Source organism: Capra hircus, chromosome 18 (assembly GCF_001704415.2).
Source record: "Capra hircus breed San Clemente chromosome 18, ASM170441v1, whole genome shotgun sequence".
Classification (NCBI taxonomy): Eukaryota; Metazoa; Chordata; class Mammalia; order Artiodactyla; family Bovidae; genus Capra; species Capra hircus.
The window spans coordinates 66,104,444-66,125,677 of record NC_030825.1 but is presented as its reverse complement, the minus strand read 5'-3'; the positions used below and the strand labels follow the sequence as shown (position 1 = coordinate 66,125,677).

At 45.9% G+C, this 21,234-nt stretch overlaps 1 protein-coding gene across 3 annotated transcripts; it reads right to left on the bottom strand.

Moving 5' to 3' along the window:
• On the bottom strand, positions 465 to 10,201 carry LOC102177368 (zinc finger protein OZF). 3 transcript variants are annotated; one of them, XM_005693014.3, is made up of 4 exons: positions 9,952 to 10,201; positions 7,088 to 7,126; positions 5,205 to 5,331; positions 465 to 3,897 (listed from the first exon to the last, which is right to left on the bottom strand). In XM_005693014.3, exons 1-4 carry the CDS (start codon positions 9,964 to 9,966, stop codon positions 2,513 to 2,515), a joined length of 1,566 nt encoding a protein of 521 aa, XP_005693071.2. In that variant the 5' UTR covers positions 9,967 to 10,201; the 3' UTR covers positions 465 to 2,512. The 3 variants fall into 3 exon arrangements, with proteins under 3 accessions (XP_005693071.2, XP_013827172.2, XP_013827171.2); XM_013971718.2 differs by lacking the exons at positions 7,088 to 7,126; positions 9,952 to 10,201 and adding an exon at positions 4,086 to 4,686 and having other exon boundaries at positions 5,205 to 5,302; XM_013971717.2 differs by lacking the exons at positions 7,088 to 7,126; positions 9,952 to 10,201 and having other exon boundaries at positions 465 to 4,686; positions 5,205 to 5,302.

The following is a 21,234-nucleotide window of genomic DNA, read 5'->3' as shown; positions in this document are numbered from 1 at the left end:
TCAAGTTCTAACACATTTCTTTTATTGTCTTCTTAGTTATTCATAAAAAAGGAAATATCAGCCAAAATTCACTGCTGCTAAGTTGCTTCAGTCGTGTCCAACTCTGTGCGGCCCCATAGACGGCAGCCCACCAGGCTCCTCCGTCCCTGGGATTCTCCAGGCAAGAACACTGGAGTGGGTTGCCATTTCCTTCTCCAATGCATGAAAGTGGAAAGTGAAAGTGAAGTTGCTCAGTCATGTCCGGCTCTTCACGACCCCATGGACTGCAGCCTATAAGGTTCCTCCATCCATGGGATTTTCCAGGCAAGAGTACTGGAGTGGGGTGCCATCACCACCTCCAAATTCACTACCAGATGGTAAATAACTATTATAAATATTTTATCAAAGACATGCACTTGGCAAGTGAACACATTAAAAATGTTCAACCAGATAGACCATCAGGCAATAGTGAGGTAACTACACACTTTGAAAATAGGTTAATATTTAATATGCTGACCATACCAAACAAGTACAGGTGAGGAATATAGGGGAGTTGGAATGCTCCCAATACTGTTGATGGGAATCCAAAAGGGTAGTCATTCACTTTAGAATATGAAACCATATATTCATTTAAGAAAAGTTATGTACATGTTCACAGTAAACTTTCTGTGATGGCCAAGCTGGAAACAAAACGCAAAATCCCATTCATCCATTAACAGATAAATGGATAAACAGTCAACGGGTTAATATATCCAAATAGTGCATTTTTCGGGAATTAAAAAAATTAACTATCAGGGAATTCCCCAGTGGTTTCTGTGCTTTAATCACTGAGGGCCTGGGTTCAATCTGCTTGGGGAACTAAGATCCCAAAACCTTGTGGCATGGCAAAACAAACAAAAACACAACCATTCATTTCTGCAATATGGATAATTCTCAAGGTAATTATGTACCATGAATGAAAAAAGGCAAATACAAAAGTAAACACATTAACATTCCAATGACATTAAAATTCTAGAAAACTAATAGAATGTGAAATAAAGTAAATTGAATTCCAGTTGCCTGGGAGCCCAGGGAGATTTCGGAAGGGAGATGTGGGAATGATGGATGTTTGTTATTATGGTGGTTCTGTGATTTTACACATAGTAAAAGTTACCAAGCTATACATTTTAAGTATATTCAGTCCACTGCATACCAACTATACAGCTCAATTAAGTTTAAGTAAAAATTGGCTTTACATAAAAACCTGAATCTCTTTTTAGAAAAGTAGAACTCTGGAAACCAACACAATAACTACATCACCTCTCCATGTCTCATGCAAGGGCTTGGGTCCCAGTAGCCATGAAGACAGAGGAGCAATGGAAGGTGTTTCCACTCGAGTTCTCCAGGAACTCTGCCTGGGTCCTAAAGAATCACGTGCCTGGACTACAGGGTTTCCACTCTCCCTCTTTTTTTCCTCCACAACTGTGTAGCAATGGCCTTGAGAGAAACAACCTGCAGATACTATGAGGATCCTAAAACCTTTACATTATTCAGTCTGACTCTGACTGGAGGCTCAGGAGGAAGTAGCTCTGTAGATCTGGAGAATTTCTTTAAAAAACCTCCTAAACAACCAATCACATTTGTGGATGAAACTTTAGAGAAGGCCCATTCCTTCTTCTTTGCTAATCTCTCAGGACCTATTAATTCCGAGTGTCTTCTGTACCAAGTATGGTTCCTGCTCAATGTCTGTAATCGAACATTCAGCAACATCAGCCTGCCATGTTGTGGACATTATGGTACGTGGCTCTGTTCCAGCTGGACCTAGAGCATTTCTTCCCTTGAACAGCACTGGGGGGATGATGTGACATCCCCTGTGAAAACAGAACATTCATGCTGTTCCAAAAATCACTGGTGGTTCTCATGGCTGCCCTCATCTCAGGGTGACCTCTGAAACCAAAAATTATGACATTCAGGTCACAACAAAGCCCTGCAGTCTACCCCAGGAGGCCTTGAAAAAACAAATTAGACCAAAACTGCAATGAAAACTACTCTCTGCCATGATACTATCCTCACTGAGGAATACAGTGTTCCCAAACAGGTAACATACAGCTGGAAAAACCCATTCTGAGCATGACATGAAATAATGCCACTGAAAAGAGTAAACAAGCCACCAGCAGAATGCAGACTGGGTCACCTTGGTCAAAGCTGGTTAAGCCAATGTTCTAGTCAGTTAGACATAACAATAACATCCAAGTGCTCAGGCTACTCAAGCTTTCCTCCATAGAATGCATGAGCACAAAAGTCTACCCAACTTTGTTCACAATGAGATGACCACCAGTTGGTAGAAATAAGATGATTTTTACCACAGAAACTCACAGTGACATGAAGTCTGGGAAGGGCCATGGGCAGATCAGAAAGTACAGCATAGCTCCTTAAAAGCTTCCAACAAATCGGGTACCCACAGGTAATCTCCACACTAGGACTGTGCAGATGGGTGGCATTCAACTTCCAGTTGATGAGTCCCTCACAGAGCCTGTTCAGTAAGATGTATTAGCTAAGGAGACAGTTCATTATTTGCTTCTCTGCTCATCTCATTTGAAGGTCTTTGTCCAGTATGAACTTTCTGGTGACGAAGAAGGTTAGACCTTCGGCTGAAAGCTTTCTTACACTCACTGCACTCATAGGGTCTATCTGGGCTGTGATGTTCCTGGTGCTCAATCAGAGTAGACCTTTGACTAAAGACTTTTCCATATCTGCTGCACTCGAGAGGCCCTGCTCTGGTGTGAGTTTTTCGGTGCTGAGTAAGCTGGGTGCTTTGGCTAAAGAATTCTCCACATTCAGTGCACTCGTATGGTCTTTCTCCAGTATGAATTCTCTGGTGTTGAGTGAGGCCAAAGCTTTGGCTAAAAAGTTTTCCACATTCAGTGCATTTATAAGGCCTTGCTCCAGTGTGAACTCTCTGGTGCTTGATGAGAGTAGAGCTTTGGCTAAAAACTTTTCCACACTCACTACATTCATATGGCCTTTCCCCAGTGTGGATCCTCTGATGTTTAATGAGGCTGGGACTTTGGTTAAAAAATTTCCCACATTCACTGCACTCATAAGGCCTTGTGCCTGTGTGAACCCGCCTGTGTTTAATTAGATTGGAGTTGGATGTAAAGAATTTTCCACATTCATTGCATTTATAAGGCCGTGCTCCAGTGTGAATTCTCTGATGTTCACTAAGGCTGGAGCTTTGGCTAAAGAATTTCCCACATTCACTACACTCATAAGGCTTTTCTCCAGTGTGAATTCGCAGGTGCCTAACAAGTGTGGGTTTGTTGCTAAAAGCCTTCCCACATTCCCTGCACTCATAAGGCCTTTCTCCAGTGTGGACTCTCCGGTGCTGAACAAGTATGTGTTTGTAGCTGAAGGTTTTTCCACATTCACTACATTCATACGGCCTCTCTCCAGTGTGGACTCTCTGGTGCTGAGCAAGCCTGTACTTGCGGCAGAAGGTTTTCCCACATTCACTGCACTTATAGCGCCTCAGTCCATTGTGAGAGGCCTCCACACACTCGGTGTCCTCTTGTGGAGTGACCTGGTACTGGAGAAGATCAAAGCTAACAGGGAAATCCTTCCCAGGCTCCTGGCATGGGGAAAACTTCTTGGTTGTATGAACGGTACGAGTCTTCATAAAGGCCTTACCCATGTCTCTTCTAAACAGTTTCTCTCCACTGTGCGGCTGAAATTTCATACCTGCCCTACACAGTGTCTGGACAGGGTTTACTCCCAGGTCCTCAGCGAGACGCAGACCACCTTCTCCATCCAGGTTACCCATCTCCCAGGGATAGGCCTTCTGGATGGACAGGTCTGTCTTTGAAGTAATTATCTGTGGCACTTCTACGGAAGCATTCTGCTCAGAACTTTTCTCCTTCACCTCTGCTCTCTGCCAACAACCTGAAAGCAAAGAAATGGGGATGAATTTCACGTAGATCTTGGTAGAAGTAGGGAGCCCCATCACAATACATGTCTGACATAGAATAAATCCATGGGACTATTTTCAGGACAAGGGAGGTGGGAGCAGGTTAGGAAAGGGCTGCTGTGTGGACAGGGCCTTTACACATCACAAAACATGGACGACTCACCAGGCAAAAGACACAAGGATGGGGTGCAGAACACGGGGAACCAGGGGTCCACAACTCACTCCTCCGGGAACAGTTTTCACCAGGGCCTTGGCTGCTGGGGACACGTGTGTGCTGTGTGCAAAGCTGTATTCAGACCCAGGAAAATCCAACTGTCACCGAGTAGCTAGTGTTCAAGGACCGTTTAGAGGATAAGTGCAGGCCTCATGACATGTTAGGTGTAGGCCAATACTGAAAAGCAGAGAAGTGAGGATGGAGAGGACCACCGAGGAGTGGAAGGCAGAGAGGTGAGGGACAATCCTGGGCGCAAAGTCAGAGCAGGTATGACGGAAAGAGCAAAGTGTCAGCACTGGGGAGGAGAGAGAGTAATGAGGTTCACAGTCACTGGCCTTGGCACCAAAATAGTGTTGGGCACAGGACACGTTCCTGATACGGTCTGAATCCAGCCATGACATCACTTCCTCCCCCTGATGCCAATCACCAAGGCCAGGCCCACTCTGAGCCCCTCTTGCTGTGCCTGGAGTCATGTCCACTCTGTCCTGTACCCAGGGTTCTCCTCCCAGCTCCAGCGGGACAACAACATGGGACCTAGAAGATGCAAGTCCTAAGGGAAAGATAGGACAGGTGAGTGGTCAGTACTGGCCCATGGGGGCAATCAATTCCAAAATAATCTCAGGAAACAGACACTATCACATAAAAAATCTTTGAGGGGGGAATCATAGAAATAGCCAGGTGAACCCCAGAAATAGTGACTATGTTGGGTCCCAACAATTGCTGGTACAGTGAGGGCCAAGGAAATGTCAGCTGGAAGGGGGAAGACCCTGGAGCACAAATGTGCAGGGGTCTACAGTCATCTCAGCAGGGAGATGACAGAACTCATTCCAAGTCTTTTGGCTCAGAAAACCTTCACTAAGAAAACTTCAGAGCCGCTGGCACTGGGGCTACCTGTGAAAGGAGTTGGTCCACACACTCACTCAGCCTTGGCACCCACAGCACAGAGGACAGGGAAGCAGTAATAGAGAGGTGCCTACTGTCCAGCTGTGAGACCAAGCAACTTGCCCTGGAGAAAAGTGGAAAGTCAGAGACCTGCCCAGGATGCTGGGACAGGGGTGAGGGCCTTACCCAAGGACGCAACCAGTGCAAAGGTCTCCAGCATGACATAGCAGTATAGATGTCTCTGGGTCTCATCAAGGATCCTCCATTCCTCCTGGGAAAAGTACACAGCCACATCCTCAAAGGTCACAGGCCCCTGTGATGATGGGAACAGAGTGTGCGTAAGCAGCCCATCTCCCCAGGACCCCATAAGTACCCCCAACCTAGTCCAAACTCACTCTGGGGTCATCATCCTCCCCAGCGACCCAACTCAAGAGGGCAGTGGTACCCAAACTCTTCATGTTTTCTTGAGCACTAGCTCCAACCCCGGTAACAACACACACATCTGCAGACAGACGCCTTCTACGCTGTGGGCCTGGGATGTAGGGCCTACCCCCTCTCATGTAAGACAACAGCCTGACAGTTCCCAGGGTGATGCACCCCAGATGCCGGCAACTTGGGCTCATACTCCTCTCTCAACCTTTTGGAATGAGGGCACTGGGACTATCTCTTCACACACCTTCCCCACATCTGTGTCACCCACTGGACCACCTCATACATCTGACCCCCAACACTAGCACCTGGACCACAAAACTGTCATGTCTCCTATCTCCTCATATATCTTTCTGCACATGACACCTGAAAATCTGTTCAATGCCAACAGAATCCCACCAAACCCCAACTCTCCACTGGCAGCTCACCAGCCCTGTTCTGAAGGCTTCCCCACCAGGCCTTGGTCCTAGTTCAAACCTCAGTCAAAACATGCAGACCTAAAAACCCCTGGTCAGGGTTCACTTCTAGACTGCACATTGTCTCCTTACCAATTCCAATCTTTGTCCATGTAACAGCCATTCAAAATCCACACCTACTTGACACACCTACAGAAATTCACATGACATTCTGTCACAAACTCCCCAAGTTCCACCACAAAAGTCTGGTAACTGCACAGAAAGAGAAGCAAACACCAGCCTGACTTTGCTATCACTTCATCTCGCTTCTGCTTTCCCTCTGCATCAATTTCATGGCCACTCTCCCATGACCCCCCACATACACACCTTCCCGCTGATGACCTCTGTAACAGCTCCCCTGTTCCCTTGTCCCATAATTGCACCCTGAAGCCTCCCTGGCCCTCTAGAGCTGCATGTTCAGCCACTCATTTGTCTCCTATACTTGAGTCATTGGAACATCATCTGAGATTCATCAGGGCCAAAACCCAATTCCTAATATTCTCAGTGAAAACGACTGCTATCACTGACTTCCCTGTATCAATTAATGCAACTTTCAGCCTTCCAGATGCAAAGGGAATAAACTCTGGTGTTATGTATGACCCCTCCATTTTAGAAAATCTGGTCAGCCCTTCTTGTAAAAATCCTGAAGCCAGGTATTTCTCCTACCTCCATATCCACCCCTCTGTCTAGTCACAACCAATGCTCATCTGGATGACTGCAATAGCCTCCTTGATTATCTCATCTTTCCTTCCCCCAGTCTGTTCTGCAATCTCCACTTAAGAGGGAGCCTCTTAAAGCCTAAGTCAGATCACTCTTCTCCTCTATTTCAAATACTCCATGGCTGCCGTCACTCTGAAGAGACTTCTGAGAGCACAGCTTCTCAGCAGAGTATCATACTAGGCCTGACTCCGGCCCTCTTGCTCTCTGTCCTCACCAGACATTAACAGAGACTTACAAGTCCTAAAACACACCCATCTCAGTTGCATCCTCAAGCATTTGTGTGGACCTCCCCCAGTACCTAAGACAAGCTTTCACATTTAGGCCACTGGCTGCCAAAAATGTGAATCTCCTCGTGGAACCTCTGGCTTGGACTTGGAAACCTGGGTTGAGGGTTGCTCTAGGGTCTCCAGATATCAAGTCCAGGAAGAGTGGCAGCAAAAGATGTCCAGGACACCAGACACTCACCAGTGAAGAGTCCATACATGGTTCTTCTGAATGTGGAACCTGTGGGAAGAAAAGGGCCATGTAACTTTAATTCCCATCAGCAGCAGACAAAAGATTAATGAGTGAATCATTTAATATTTCAGGCAGACACATAAGGGAAAACTAAAGCCATGTAAAAGAGGACAGAAAATGTTACACAGTCGTGCCATAAAGTCACGTGGATAACTTGAGAAAAGGTTTTTCAACAGTGGTATAAACAAGTGCAAAGCCTCCCTGTCAGAGTCATGTCTGGTGTGTCTGAGTAGCACCCTCGAGGCTAGTGTGATTGCAACCCAATGAGCCAGAAGAATATGGGATTGTATTGGTGAGGAAATGCTTGTGGCAGGTCACATAGCACTATTATAACACTGAGCTACAAATATCAAAATTTACTCTATTTTATGTTAGGTCTGTTTCTGACACTCCCATTTGAGTTCCCTGCCAATAATACATTTTTCTCTTCCTATGGCTTATGTTTGGCTCTAACAGGTGACCAGGAGTTCTTACACGTCCTTTTCAAATTTTTCTCTGGTTATATTAAAAGTTATTGTTGTATATAAAATTCCAGTTTATATAATCCAGATTAAATTCTGGTTTGAAATTACTATACCATTATATAGTATAATTCAAGAACATGTACTTTTCCTATTTATCCATATTCTTTGATGTTAAAACTTTTCCATAAATATGCTCTTCTCTCCTGTAGTAGAGAACGGAACCACCATGTACTGACTGCATGCAAAATGAATCTCTGATAAAGGGGATGTTCCTTGAATCAGAGTAAAAGTGCTTTGCCTCCAGCATCTGGGGATAACTGGACCTCGTTTTGGACTCTTTAAACTTAAGAGAAACGATATAACTGATAGGACCTGACCTCTTGTCATCCTCATTATAGAAACATGGAAATATCTTCTTGAGTTCTTAACATCTTGTTATGGTTTCGAGGCATTATAACCTTTTATCCTTATAAGGATAATGATAATATAATGATATTATATACATAATGATATATCCTTATAATGATAAGGCCAAAGCCCACTTAAGACAGGTATTTAATAAAATATCTCAATAATTTTCCCTTACAAGATCACCAGAAGAAAATTATTTAACAGTGAAATAAATATTACTGGAAAAGCACAATCTTTTAAAATATTAAAACAGTCTATGCGTGTGTATAGACTGTAAAACAAAAGTTTATATAAGGCATAAGTGTGTATCAAAATATAACTGTGAAACAGTTTAATAATTTCATTCAAAGAACTAAGTTAAAATTAGTAGTATGGAGGAAAACAAATTCAGTAAGTGGAAATGTTAATTTAAATACAATAAAAATGTTAACATAGAAACTAAACAGACGTGCTTAATGTATCTTTCCAGAACACATGTCAAGTGTGGCTACAATACTACTGTTTATAGACATATCAGACTAAAACAAACATCACCACCATCAACAAAAAAAACACAGAGAAAAGCCTTCAACAGAAGAATTTATAAAGACATTTACTCATATATATTCATATCTATAAAAAACTACACAAAAAGGAAAATGACTGGCTACTCTGCGTGAGGGAGGGTATCGAACTCAATGGACATGAATTTGGGCAAACTCCAGGAGATAATGAAGGACAGGGAAGCCTGGCATGCTGCAGTCCACAGGGTCACAAAGAGTCGGAACCGACTTAGCAGCTGAACAACAACGTAGCATGAGAAACATGGGTAAAGTCACATCATATTGTGCAAATGAAGAAAAAGACATCGTAATACTTACCTTATTCCATTCACTAAGTTTTAAAACGAAGGAGCGAAACTAAACTACAGCCGTCGCATATTTCTCACATAGTTGGCAAAATTGTCGAGAAACTATCAGTCGTGTCCGTCTCTTTGCGACCCCATGGACTGTAGCCTACCACATTACTCCGTCCATGGGATTTTCCACGCAAGGGTACTAGAGTGGGTTGCCATTTCCTTCTCCAGAGGATCTTCCCGATCCAGGGGATCGAACCAGGGTCTGCCTCATTATAGGGTCTGCCCCATTTACGAGGGAAGCCTTATGTGATTGCATTCACTAAGTTTTAAAACGAAGAAGCGAAACTAAACTACAGCCGTCGCATATTTCCCACATAGTTGGCAAAACTATCGAGAAAAGCAAGGAAACCCTTACTTTAAATAACAGACAATACCTTAACTTTGGGGGGATGGGTATGTTTTGGGCTTCCTGGTGGCCAATGGCACCCCACTCCAGTACTCTTGCCTGGAAAATCCCATGGACGGAGGAGCCTGGTGGGCTGCAGTCCATGAGGTCACTAAGAGTCGACAGGACTGAGTGACTTCACTTTCACTTTTCACTTTCATGCCTTGGAGAAGGAAATGGCAACCCACTCCAGTGTTCTTACCTGGAGAATCCCAGGGACGGCGGAGCCTAGTGGGCTGCCGTCTATGGGGTCGCACAGAGTCGGCCACGACTGAAGCGACTTAGCAGCAGCAAATGGTAAAGAATCCGCCTGCAATGTGGGAGACCGGGGTTTGATCCCTGGGTTGAGAAGATCCCCTGCGGGAGGGCGGAGCAACCCACTCCAGTATTTTTGCCTGGAGAATCCCCATGGACAGAGGAGCCTGGCGGCCTACAGGCCATGGGGTCGCAAGGGCACGACTGAAGCGACTAAGCGCATAGGCGGCTTCCCGGGGTCCTGCTGATAAGGCATATTTTTTATCTCAGGCGGTTAACGGATACTAATTTTAGATCTGCTTAATATACATATAAGACGTTAGTAAGAATATACTAATAAGGACAAAGATAACTAAGGATAAAAAGAACCGGGCGAGGACCCGGAGGACGCAGGAGTCACCTGAATCGGAACCATCAACGTGGCTGCAGCCAAAGAAGTCCGTTGGCGAAGGCGAGGTCGGGCTCTACAGACCCCGTCCGGACCCGAGACAGAGTCAGGTCGGATGGCGCCCACGCCGAGCCTGAGACTCGCCTCGGAATAGCAGGCACAGCGGCCTTCCAGCTCCCAGGTCTCGGGCCTGCTCAGCGTCAGGACGCACCCCAACCGCGAACGGGTCCGAGTTTACAGCATGTCGCCGGGGACCCACACAGGAAGGCCCACCCAGAGACCGTTCTCTAGAACGGAAGTGTCTCTGTCCTGAGACTTCATTGGTCCATTGTCCCTGGCGCCTCGCGCGGTGCCTTTAGGGTAATGTAGTTCATAGCGCTCCCGTCGCGGCCAAGAGGTAGTGCTCCCCAATTCGGGAGAATGGTCCCGCCTCACCAGTAGGGTTGATGCGAAGTCCCCAGGCTGCGAAGACTGGGCCAGTTACACGCTTTTTAAAGGGGTTGCACCCAGATTTCCATGAAACATAGTCTGTGCTGATCACATAGAAGTATAGTGACAGTAATACTTCAAATGTTTGGCCTCTCTTGCCTTCTGAGATGGCCCACTCTGTCTATGGAGTGTGTGTTTCTCTGAATTAGCCTTCTTTTACTGAAAAAAAAGAAAGAAATTTTGAGATGGTCCCCAAAGCTTACCAGGTGGTGCTAGTGGTAAAAAAAAAAAAAAAAAAATCCACCTGCCAATATGGGAACCCAGGGTTCTATCCCTGATCCCATCCAGGAGGGAAATGGCAACCCACTCCAGTATTCTTGCCTGGAAAAACCCCATGGACAGAGGAGCCTGCCGGGCTACAGGCCATGGGGTTGCAAAGTCGGAGGTATCTCAGCGACTAAACTACAACAACAAAATTGGCCCAACTAAGTGGTCACATGATACCAGGTTGTCATTCAGACAGAGAGAATCCATCCATAGCTGGAGTCCAGTAAACATTGTCTTATTGCTTTTCATACAAATGTAGCCTAACTTGTTGGCTACAGTTTATGAGTGTCTCTGTGTTAGGTCATAGTCGAAAAACCTAAGACTCCAGACAGAGCCATGGCGAATAAGACAGAGGAGGGATGTGGGGCAACTAGAAGCAGATGGACCATGTACCGTGTCTTTGGTTCCCTCAGAAAAAAGTACACTTAGTGATGGTATGTCCTATTCAAGAACTGACACGTATTTCAGACTCCACATTTTAATATATATCCAGTTCTTGTCTCGGAGAAGGCAATGGCAACCCACTCCAGTGCTCTTGCTTGGAAACTCCCATGGATGGAGGAGCCTGGTGGGCTGCAGTCTATGGGGTCGTGAAGAGTCAGACACGACTGAGCGACTTCCCTTTCACGCGTTGGAGAAGGAAATGACAACCCACTCCAGCGTTCTTGCCTGGAGAATCCCAGGGAAAGAGGAGCCTGGTGGGCTGCAGTCTATGGGGTCACCCAGAGTCGGACACGACTGAAATGACTTAGCAGCAGCAGTTCTTGTCTAGAAGCTAAAATCTACCTATCTGATAAGAAGAGTGACTTATAACTATTGTCACTTCCTGCCTGGAGAGTGACTCCATGGTTATGGTCATAACTTCTTTGGGACAGGGGCAATTGAACCCTGAGATAAAGCCTTGCAATTTCATGATCCTCCTTCCTTTCTGGGGAGTCAATATAATTTCACCTGCAAGCGTAGAGACAATGCATAGAGTTGAGATTACCTCAGGAAAATATCTGTGAAATGTTGAGGTTGTTGAAACCAATCATCAGATATTCAAAGTGCTGGCCAAAATACCTCTTGGCCATGTCCATAAAGTTAAGATCTTAGTAAAGCTTAAAGAGATACTGAAGACTGAGAGTGAGAAAATGAAACTGAGCATGTAGTTACACAGGAACTTGGCTAGTCTGTGAATCTGGCTCTCTAAATTGTGATTTATTGTTTATTTATTTAATAAACAATTAATAATAATCTTTTTCTGTATACAAAACAATACCAGCTTGAAGGGAGATGTGGAGAGAGCAGATTGATTTGCCAGAATGCTGAAAGCAAACGGCATCCATAGCATCATATTTGTACCCTCGTTGACAAACACTCATTAAACTGCATATTCCATTCCAAGCACTACTTTGGCTGTATAGGCTCATCAAGATCCAAAGAGACCAAGAACCCCTCTCCTCTTGAGTCTGACCTTTTGGTCAAAGCGATAGACAGTACAAACTTAATGATAAGATATTCAATTGCAGAAGACATGTGTAATGAATGCTAACCGAAATTTCAGAGAAAAAAAATACCTGATTGGTAGAAAGAGACATTTATTGGAGGCTTGTTAGGACTGCAGTCTGAAAGACACAGTTTTGAGAAACGGTAGAATAATGTTTCCCTAGACCCATGGATGGAGGAGCCTGGTAGGCTGCGGTCCATGGGGTCGCTAAGAGTCGGACTCGACTAAGTGACTTCACTTTCACTTTTCACTTTCATCTATTGGAGAAGGAAATGGCAACCCACTCCAGTGTTCTTGCCTGGAGAATCCCAGGGACAGAGAAGCCTGATGGGCTGATGTCTGTGGGGTTGCACAGAGTCGGACACGACTGAAGTGACTTAACAACAGACTACGAAATGGAGGAATTTTAGGATGCCAAAAAAAAAAAAAAAGGAAGGCCATGATTTTTTCAATAAATTGTGAAAAATTGTAATTGGAGCTGTCACGAAGTAAGGGTGCTTGTAAAGCAAGGATTGATTGGAACTGGAAATGTCTGCATACTTACAAGGGAGAATCTTGAGACCGCCAGGCTATAGGTAGAAGATCTGTTTAAATAACTTTATTTTTTACTTTTGGTTGCACTTGGTCTTCGTCGCTGTGCTTGGGCCTTTCCTAGCTGCAGTGAGTGGGGACCACTCTTCGTTTCCATGCTTGGGCTTCTCGTTGCGGTGGCTTCTCTTGATGCTGAGCACAGGCTCTAGGTGGCGCGGGCTTCCATCCTTGCAGGATGTGGGTTCAATAATTGAGGCGCACCGGCTTAGTTGCTCCCCGTGATGTGGGATCTTCCCGGACCAAAGATCAAAGCCCTCTCCCCTGCATTGGCAGGCAGATTCTTATCCCCTGAGCCACCAGGCAAGTCCAGTAGGAGAATTTTTAAACCATCTAGTGTCTGCTGTCCAACTGAACTTGCATTTACTCATTCACTTTACAGCAAAGCCAATCTACTAACCGGGTTGTGGTGAATGAGAGTACATTGTTAATTGTGGGACATCAAGTGAGGAGAACAGGCAGCTCTAGCTCAAAAGACCCAGACTTCCTGATGGATTTTAGGCGATGGTGTTTGGAGGCAACATTGGGGTTGAGGGGTGCAGCTTGTGGGCTTTCTTCTAATTGGTTGGTGTTGAGGTACCTGGGTGATGTTTTGGGAATATTATTGTAGGCATCAAGTAATCAGCATCCTCCGCCTGGGTGGGGGACTTGTTTTTTGTGTCAGTCGCTCACTCGTCTCTGACTCTGTGACCCCACGGACTGTAGCCTGCCAGGCTCCTCTAGTCCATGGGATGCTTCAGGCAAGAATACTGGAGTGGGTAGCCATTTTCTTCTCCAGGGCATCTTCCTGACCCAGGGATTGAACCCAGGTCTCGACCAGGTGGCGAAAGCATTGGAGCTTCAGCATTAGTCCTTCCAATGAATATTCAGGGTCGATTTCCTTTAGGATAGATTGGTTTGGTCTCCTTGCTGTCCAAGGGACTCTCAAGAGTCTTCTCCAGCACCACAATTAGACAGTATTCTGGAGAAGGGAATGACAAACAACTTCAATATTCTTACCTCAAGAACCCCATGAACAGTTGCCTTTGCCATAAGTAAGTAAAAAATGCAGCATATTCAAAACAGGAATACAGGACAATTTAACCACCATTGTAGACCAGTGTAGGGCAAGGTACTCTCTTTTAGATATGGTTCTAAAGGAAAGGCAGTGATAAAGACTTAATTTTACCATTTATTCAGGAAGAGGGAGAAAAGAAAACTTTGTTTAAGATTTATCTTATTTATTTAAATTTTTGGCCGTGGTATGTCGTCATTGCCACACCCTGGCTTTCTCTAGTAGTGGTGAGCAGGGGCTGCTCTCTAGTTGCGGTATACCAGCCTCTCACTGCAGTGGCTTCTCTCTTGCTTCAGAGCGTGGGCTCCAGAGTGCTCGGGCTTCAGCAGTTGTGGCCCAGGGGCTCAGGTGCTCCACGGCACATGGAATCTTCTGGGACTAAGAATCGAACTGGTATCCCTTTGGTTGCAAGGTGGATTCTTAACCTCTGGGCCACCAGGGAAGTCCCAAGAAAACATTTTTTTTTCTTTTAAAAATATCTAGGGAATTTCTTAGTGGAATTCTAGTGGTTAGGACTCCACACTAGCACTGCAGGGGCCACAGGTTCGATCCCTAGTTGAGGATCTAAAATCCTGCAAGCTGTGCCAACGGGTCAGTAAATTAAATAAATAAAATAACTGTGATGGGAGAGTTCTGAACTCTACTAACTGAATGGTGCACATCAGCTACCCTCAAGCGCCAGTCATGGAGAAAGTTCAAGTTCATGTGGGAGAGCCTCTATTTCCACTGCTCTGGTTGTCAGCACTGGGACTTGTCCCGATATTTGGTCCTCAAGATTATTGGGAGAGGCCCTTGCTGGCTTTTCTGGATTGGCCCCTGTGCCCTGTCTGCTTGATCCAGCAGCCCTGCCGTAGAGGGGCTGGGCTACTCTTGGCCAAGGATAGAAGGGGGTCAGCAGTGCACTTAAAACACTTCAGAATCAAGAAGGCAACAGTGGAGCTGCATGCAGGGATGGGAGAAAAGCCCCTCCCAACTCCATTTTATTTCAGGTTCCTGTTAGACTGGGTCTGTTCTGTATGTTCTTTTCCTAAGGAATTTATCTTATTTTTAATTTTCCTTCATGGAGATTGCTTCCCTGATGGCTCAGATGGTAAAGAATCTGCCTGCATTGCAGGAGACCTGGGTTTGATTCCTGGGTGGGGAAGATCCCCTGGAGAAAGAAATGCCTACCCACTCCAGTATTCTTGCCTAGGAAATACCATGGACAGAGGAACCTGGCAGGCTGTGGCCCATGGGGTTGCAAAGAGTTGGACATGACTGAGCAACTAACACTTTCACTAACTGAGGTTACTTAATTTTTACAGTGCCTTTGAGAGTGAAGAAGCATGGATTACCTAAGTGAACGTGAAAATGTTGGTCATTCAGTCATGTCCGACTCTTTGCGACACCATGGACTGTAGTTTGCCAGGCTCCTCTGTCCAGGGAATTCTCCAGGCAACAATACTGGAGTAGGTTGCCATTTCCTTCTCCAGGTGATCTTCCCAACCTAAGGATCAAACCCGGGTCTCCTGCATTGCAGGTAGATTCTTTATCATCTGACCCCTAGGTGGAGACATCCCTAATTCAGCAGGGATTAAAAAAAAAAAAAAAAAGTCAGTGTTTGTATGAGAAGTGTTTAGAATATGTAATACTAATATTAAACATGTAATATGTTTGTGAGCCTATGAAAGCTGACTTGCAAGAGAGAGAAATTATTAGTTTGGCTTTGCTATAAATGAACGCTAAACAGACATATACAGATTCTTAGGAAACAGGCACATTCCTGCATACACAGAGAAGGTGGCAGAGTATGAAACAGAAGCACATTTTGGAGATAAAGCCACAGCTTCAGTTTCATTTTCTGGCTTTTCAGACTTCACTACCTCTAGCTTAAACTTGGCTAAGATTTTAATATTTTCTTTACATGTCACAGTTACGCTCACCTAGAGTTATTTCTGCTGCTATATATATATATATAGAATATTGTATATACATATAATTTTCTTTATTTGTTCATGGCTGTGCTGGGTCTTTGTTGCTGCACAGCCTTTTCTCTAGCTGCAGTGAGCCAGGACTACTCCTTAGTTGCGGTGCATGGCTTCTCACCGTGGTGGAAATCAAGTAGGTGGCTTTGCCTTCTGCCTATTCATGAGGAGACTCTCCTTGGGCCTGTCGCTATCTTCCCTGACTCAGGGAGGACTAGGGGGCTACAATTCTTTTTTTACAGACAAGAGGCAGGCAAAGGACAAGGAGTTGGGCAGAGTCTGTTTCAGGAAAGACCAGAGGGTCCAGTTCCATTTCAAGTCTACCGGTATCTGAAAAGCGACAACATAGCTGATTATAGAAGTGCACACAGAGTGTCATTATAATATGCGGTTGTCTCTTTGCATTTGTAGATTTGAGACCCTCCTTCTGTTTTTCAGGAGGGCCAAGAGGAGCTACTCCACGTTCAAGGTCAGGAGGGGCAGCAGTGAGGAGATACCCCTCATCCAAGGTAAGGAGAAGTGGCTGTGCTTTGCTGGAGCAGCCAGGAAGAGATACCCCACCTCCAAGGTAAGAGAAACCCAAGTAAGATGGTAGGTGTTGCGACAGGGCATCAGAGGGCAGACACACTGAAACCATAATCACAGAAATCTAGTAAATATAATCATACAGACCATAGCCTGGTGTAACTAAATAAAACTAAGCCATGCCCTGTGGGGCCACCCAAGACGGGCGGGTCATGGTGGAGAGGTCTGACAGAATGTGGTCCACTGGAGAAGGGAATGGCAAACCACTTCAGTATTCTTGCCTTGAGAACCCCATGAACAGTAGGAAAAGGCAAAATGATAGGATACTGAAAGAGGAACTCCCCAGGTCAGTAGGTGCCCAATATGCTACTGGAAATCAGGGGAGAAATAACTCCAGAAAGAATGAAAGGATGGAGCCAAAGCAAAAACAATACCCAGTTGTGGATGTGACTGGTGATAGAAGCAAGATCCGATGCTGTAAACAGCAATATTGCATAGGAACCTGGAATGTCAGGTCCATGAATCAAGGCAAATTGAAAGTGGTCAAACAGGAGATGGCGAGAGTGAACATCGACATTCTAGGAATCAGTGAACTGAAATGGACTGGAATGGGTGAATTTAACTCAGATGACCATTATATCTACTACTGCAGGCAGGAATCCCTCAGGAGAAACGGAGTAGCCATGATGGTCAACAAAAGAGTCTGAAATGCAGTACTTGGATGCAATCTCAAAAACGACAGAATGATCTCTGTTCATCTCCAAGGAAAATCATTCGATATCACAGTAATCCAAGTCTATGCCCCAACCAGTAATGCTGAAGAAGCTGAAGTTGAACGGTTCTATGAAGACCTACAAGACCTTTTAGAACTAACACCCAAAAAAAGATGTCCTTTTCATTCTAGGGGACTGGAATGCAAAAGTAGGAAGTCAAGAAACACCTGGAGTAACAGGCAAATTTGGCCTTGGAGTACAGAATGAAGCAGGGCAAAGACTAATAGAGTTTTGCCAAGAGAACACACTGGTCATAGCAAACACCCTCTTCCAACAACCCAAGAGAAGACTCTACACATGGACATCATCAGATGGTCAACACTGAAATCAGATTGATTATATTCTTTACAGCCAAAGATGGAGAAGCTCTATACAGTCAACAAAAACAAGACCAGGAGCTGACTGTGGCTCAGATCATGAACTCCTTATTGCCAAATTCAGACTTCAATTGAAGAAAGTAGGGAAAAATCACTAGACCATTCAGGTATGACCTAAATCAAATCCCTTATGATTATACAGTGGAAGTGAGAAATAGATTTAAGGCACTAGATCTGATAGATAGAGTGCCTGATGAACTATGGAATGAAGTTCGTGACACTGTACAGGAGAGAGGGATCAAGACCATCCCCATGGAAAAGAAATGCAAAAAACCAAAATGGCTGTCTGCGGAGGTCTTACAAATAGCTGTGAAAAGAAGAGAAGTGAAAAGCAAAAGAGAAAAGGACAGATATAAGCATCTGAATGCACAGTTCCAAAGAACAGCAAGAAGAGATAAGAAAGACTTCCTCCAGCGATCAATAGAAAGAAATAAAGGAAAACAACAGAATGGGAAAGGCTAGAGATCTCTTCAAGAAAATTAGAGATACCAACGGAATATTTCATGCAAAGATGGGCTCGATAAAGGACAGAAATGGTATGGACCTAACAGAAGCAGAAGATATTAGGAACAGGTGGCAAGAATACACAGAAGAACTGTACAAAAAAGATCTTCACGACCAAGATAATCACGATGGTGTGATCACTCACCTAGAGCCAGACATCTTGGAATGTGAAGCCAAGTGGGCCTTAGAAAGCATCACTATGAACAAAGGTAGTGGAGGTGATGGAATTCCAGTAGAGCTATTTCAAATCCTGAAAGATGATGGCGTGTAAGTGCTGCACCCAATATGCCAGCACATTTGGAAAACTCAGCAGTGGCCACAGGACTGGAAAAGGCCAGTTTTCATTCCAGTCCCAAAGAAAGGCAACGCCAAAGAATGCTCAAACTACCGCACAATTGCACTCATCTCACACACTAGTAAAGTAATGCTCAAAATTCTCCAAGCCAGGCTTCAGCAATACGTGAACCGTGAACTTCCAGATGTTCAGGCTGGATTTAGAAAAGGTAGAGGAACCAGAGATCAAATTGCCAACTTCTGCTGGATCATGGAAAAATCAAGAGAGTTCCAGAAAAACATCTATTTCTGCTTTATTGACTATGCCAAAGCCTTTGACTGTGGGGATCACAATAAACTGTGGAAAATTCTGAGAGAGATGGGAATACCAGACCACCTGACCTGCCTCTGGAGAAACCTATATGCAGGTCAGGAAGCAACAGTTCGAACTGGACATGGAACAACAGACTGGTTCCAAATAGGAAAAGGAGTACGTCAAGGCTGTATATTGTCACCCTGCTTATTTAACTCATATGCAGAGTACATCATGGGAAACGCTGGACTGGAAGAAGCACAGGCTGGAATCAAGATTGCCGGGAGAAACATCAATAACCTCAGATATGCAGATGACACCATCCTTATGGCAGAAAGTGAAGAGGAGCTAAAAAGCCTCTTGATGAAAGTGAAAGAGGAGAGTGAAAAAGTTGGCTTAAAGCTCAACATTCAGAAACGTAGATCATGGCATCCAGTCCCGTCACTTCATGGGAAATAGATGTGGAAACAGTGTTAGACTTTATTTTTTGGGGCTCCAAAATCACTGCAGATGGTGACTGCAGCCATGAAATTAAAAGATGCTTACTCCTTGGAAGGAAAGTTATGACCACCCTAGATAGCATATTGAAAAGCAGAGACATTATTTTGCCAACAAAGGTTCGTCTAATCAAGGCTATGGTTTTCCCTGTGGTCATGTATGGATGTGGGAGTTGGACTGTGAAGAAAGCTGAGCGCCAAAGAATTGATGTTTTTGAGCTATGGTGTTGGAGAAGACTCTTGAGAGTCCTTTGGTGTGCAAGGAGATCCAATCAGTCCATTCTAAAGGAGATCAGTCCTGGGTGTTCTTTGGAAGGAATGATGCTAAAGCTGAAGCTCCAGTACTTTGGCCACATCATGCGAAGTGTTGACTCATTGGAAAAGACTCTGATGCTGGGAGGGATTGGGGGCAGGAGGAGAAGGGGACGACGGAGAATGAGATGGCTGGACGGCATCACCGACTCGATGGACGTGAGTCTGAGTGAGCTCCGGGATTTGGTGATGGACAGGAAGGCCTGGCGTGCTGTGATTCATGGGGTCGCAAAGAGTCGGACACGACTGAGAAACTGAACTGAACTTCTGTTTCACATTCTGAAATAAGAGGTCCCTAAACTTTCTGGCGATGGCACCCCACTCCAGTACTCTTGCCTAGAAAATCCCATGGACGGAGGAGCCTGGTGGGCTGCAGTCCATGGGGTCGCGAAGAGTCAGACACGACTGAGCGACTTCCCTTTCACTTTTCAGTTTCATGCATTGGAGAAGGAAATGGCAACCCACTCCAGTGTTCTTGCCTGGAGAATCCCAGGGACAGGGGAGCCTGGTGGGCTGCCATCTATGGGGTCATACAGAGTCGGACGCGACTGAAGTGACTTAGCAGCAGCAAACTTTCTGCATCACCGACTCGATGGACGTGAGTCTGAGTGAACTCCGAGAGTTGGTGATGGACAGGGAGGTCTGGCGTGCTGCAATTCATGGGGTCGCAAAGAGTCGATACGACTGAGCGACTGAACTGAATTGAAACTTCTGTGAATTTCCTAGACTGCTCTCCAGAAATCGGAGTGCATCCCTTGTAAAAGCAAGGGAAACTCCGCCCCATCGTTGGAGCCTGAGAACTTGGTTTCCTTCAGCCCGTGGAAAAAAAGTGAAGTGAGTTCTGCTCTAACCAGAGGCAAGTGTGGTGGCAGCGGAAACTACATCACCCAGAAGTCTGTACGGTGCGAGGCGGCTGTGACTGAGCCAGTGAAAGGTTAGGAGAGGCACGCGTGTGTGCGTGCGCACTGCCTTGGGGCGGGACTTCCGGCGTTTTCTCCCGTAGTCTTTGGGAGGCTGTTCGGCTGTTCAGCTATGGGCCTTGCCTTAGCCCGCTGAGCGGTGAGGTGACCTAGCGGAAGAGCGAGAGGAGACAAGTAGTCTCCGCTATCCAGAATCGGCTCTGAGGCCCTTTGAGCCCGTAGTTGTCGGCGGTGTCCTCCTTCCCGCCCCACTCGCCGCATCTGCTGGCCCAGCTCTTCCCACCGGCCAGTGACCGAGGTCGGCGCAGGTGGGTGCTGCGTCTCCCGGGCCCCCACCTGGCCCGACTCCGAGTCCCAGATCCGAATGGAACGGAAGGGTGCCGGTTCAGGTCCCTGCCGGTCAGCCCCAGAGTCCAGAACTGAGGGCTGCCTTGTGAGGGGTCGCCCTTCAGCTAGTGGCTGGGGTGAGGGAGAGAGTTCCCTCTTGGCGACGGTGCAGGGCTTGCAGATCCTCCCCTAGTCGGCAGCCTTGGGGAAACTTGGGGTCACTTTTTTCTGTGACAGAAGGGAACGGAGTGCCTCACCTGAAATGGCAACCTGAGCAGGTGCGAGCCATGGAAGGTTGTAGTGAAGGAGTTGGGACTGGGAGAGCCGCGTCTAGAGTTAGAAGTTGGGAGAAAATAATGCGAATGGAGGCAGGAAGAGTGGGAGGTGCTATAGACCCGAGGGGAATTTGGGGAGAGGCTGGGCCAGGGAGGTAGCGGGACATTGGAGATGGGATAAGACTGGGTAGGTTTCTTCAGTAGAGTCTACAGGACTTTCTGATGCTCCATGTGTTGCCAGGAGAATGTGGACTGGCCCAGCATGGCGTGGGAATCAGATTGAGGAGAGGGGGTGGTCATAAGCTTGTTGCCTGAGATGGGCTCTGTGGTGAGGGAGGGGAGGGCTTA

Excerpts from the sequence above, each read along its gene's own strand:
- LOC102177368 (XM_005693014.3), bottom strand. Across the intron at positions 5,332-7,087 it reads CATGTATGGACTCTTCACTG|GGGCCTGTGACCTTTGAGGA; the intron begins GTGAGTGTCTGG and ends CCATCATCACAG. Across the intron at positions 3,898-5,204 it reads TGCACTGGTTGCGTCCTTGG|GTTGTTGGCAGAGAGCAGAG; the intron begins GTAAGGCCCTCA and ends CTTTGCTTTCAG.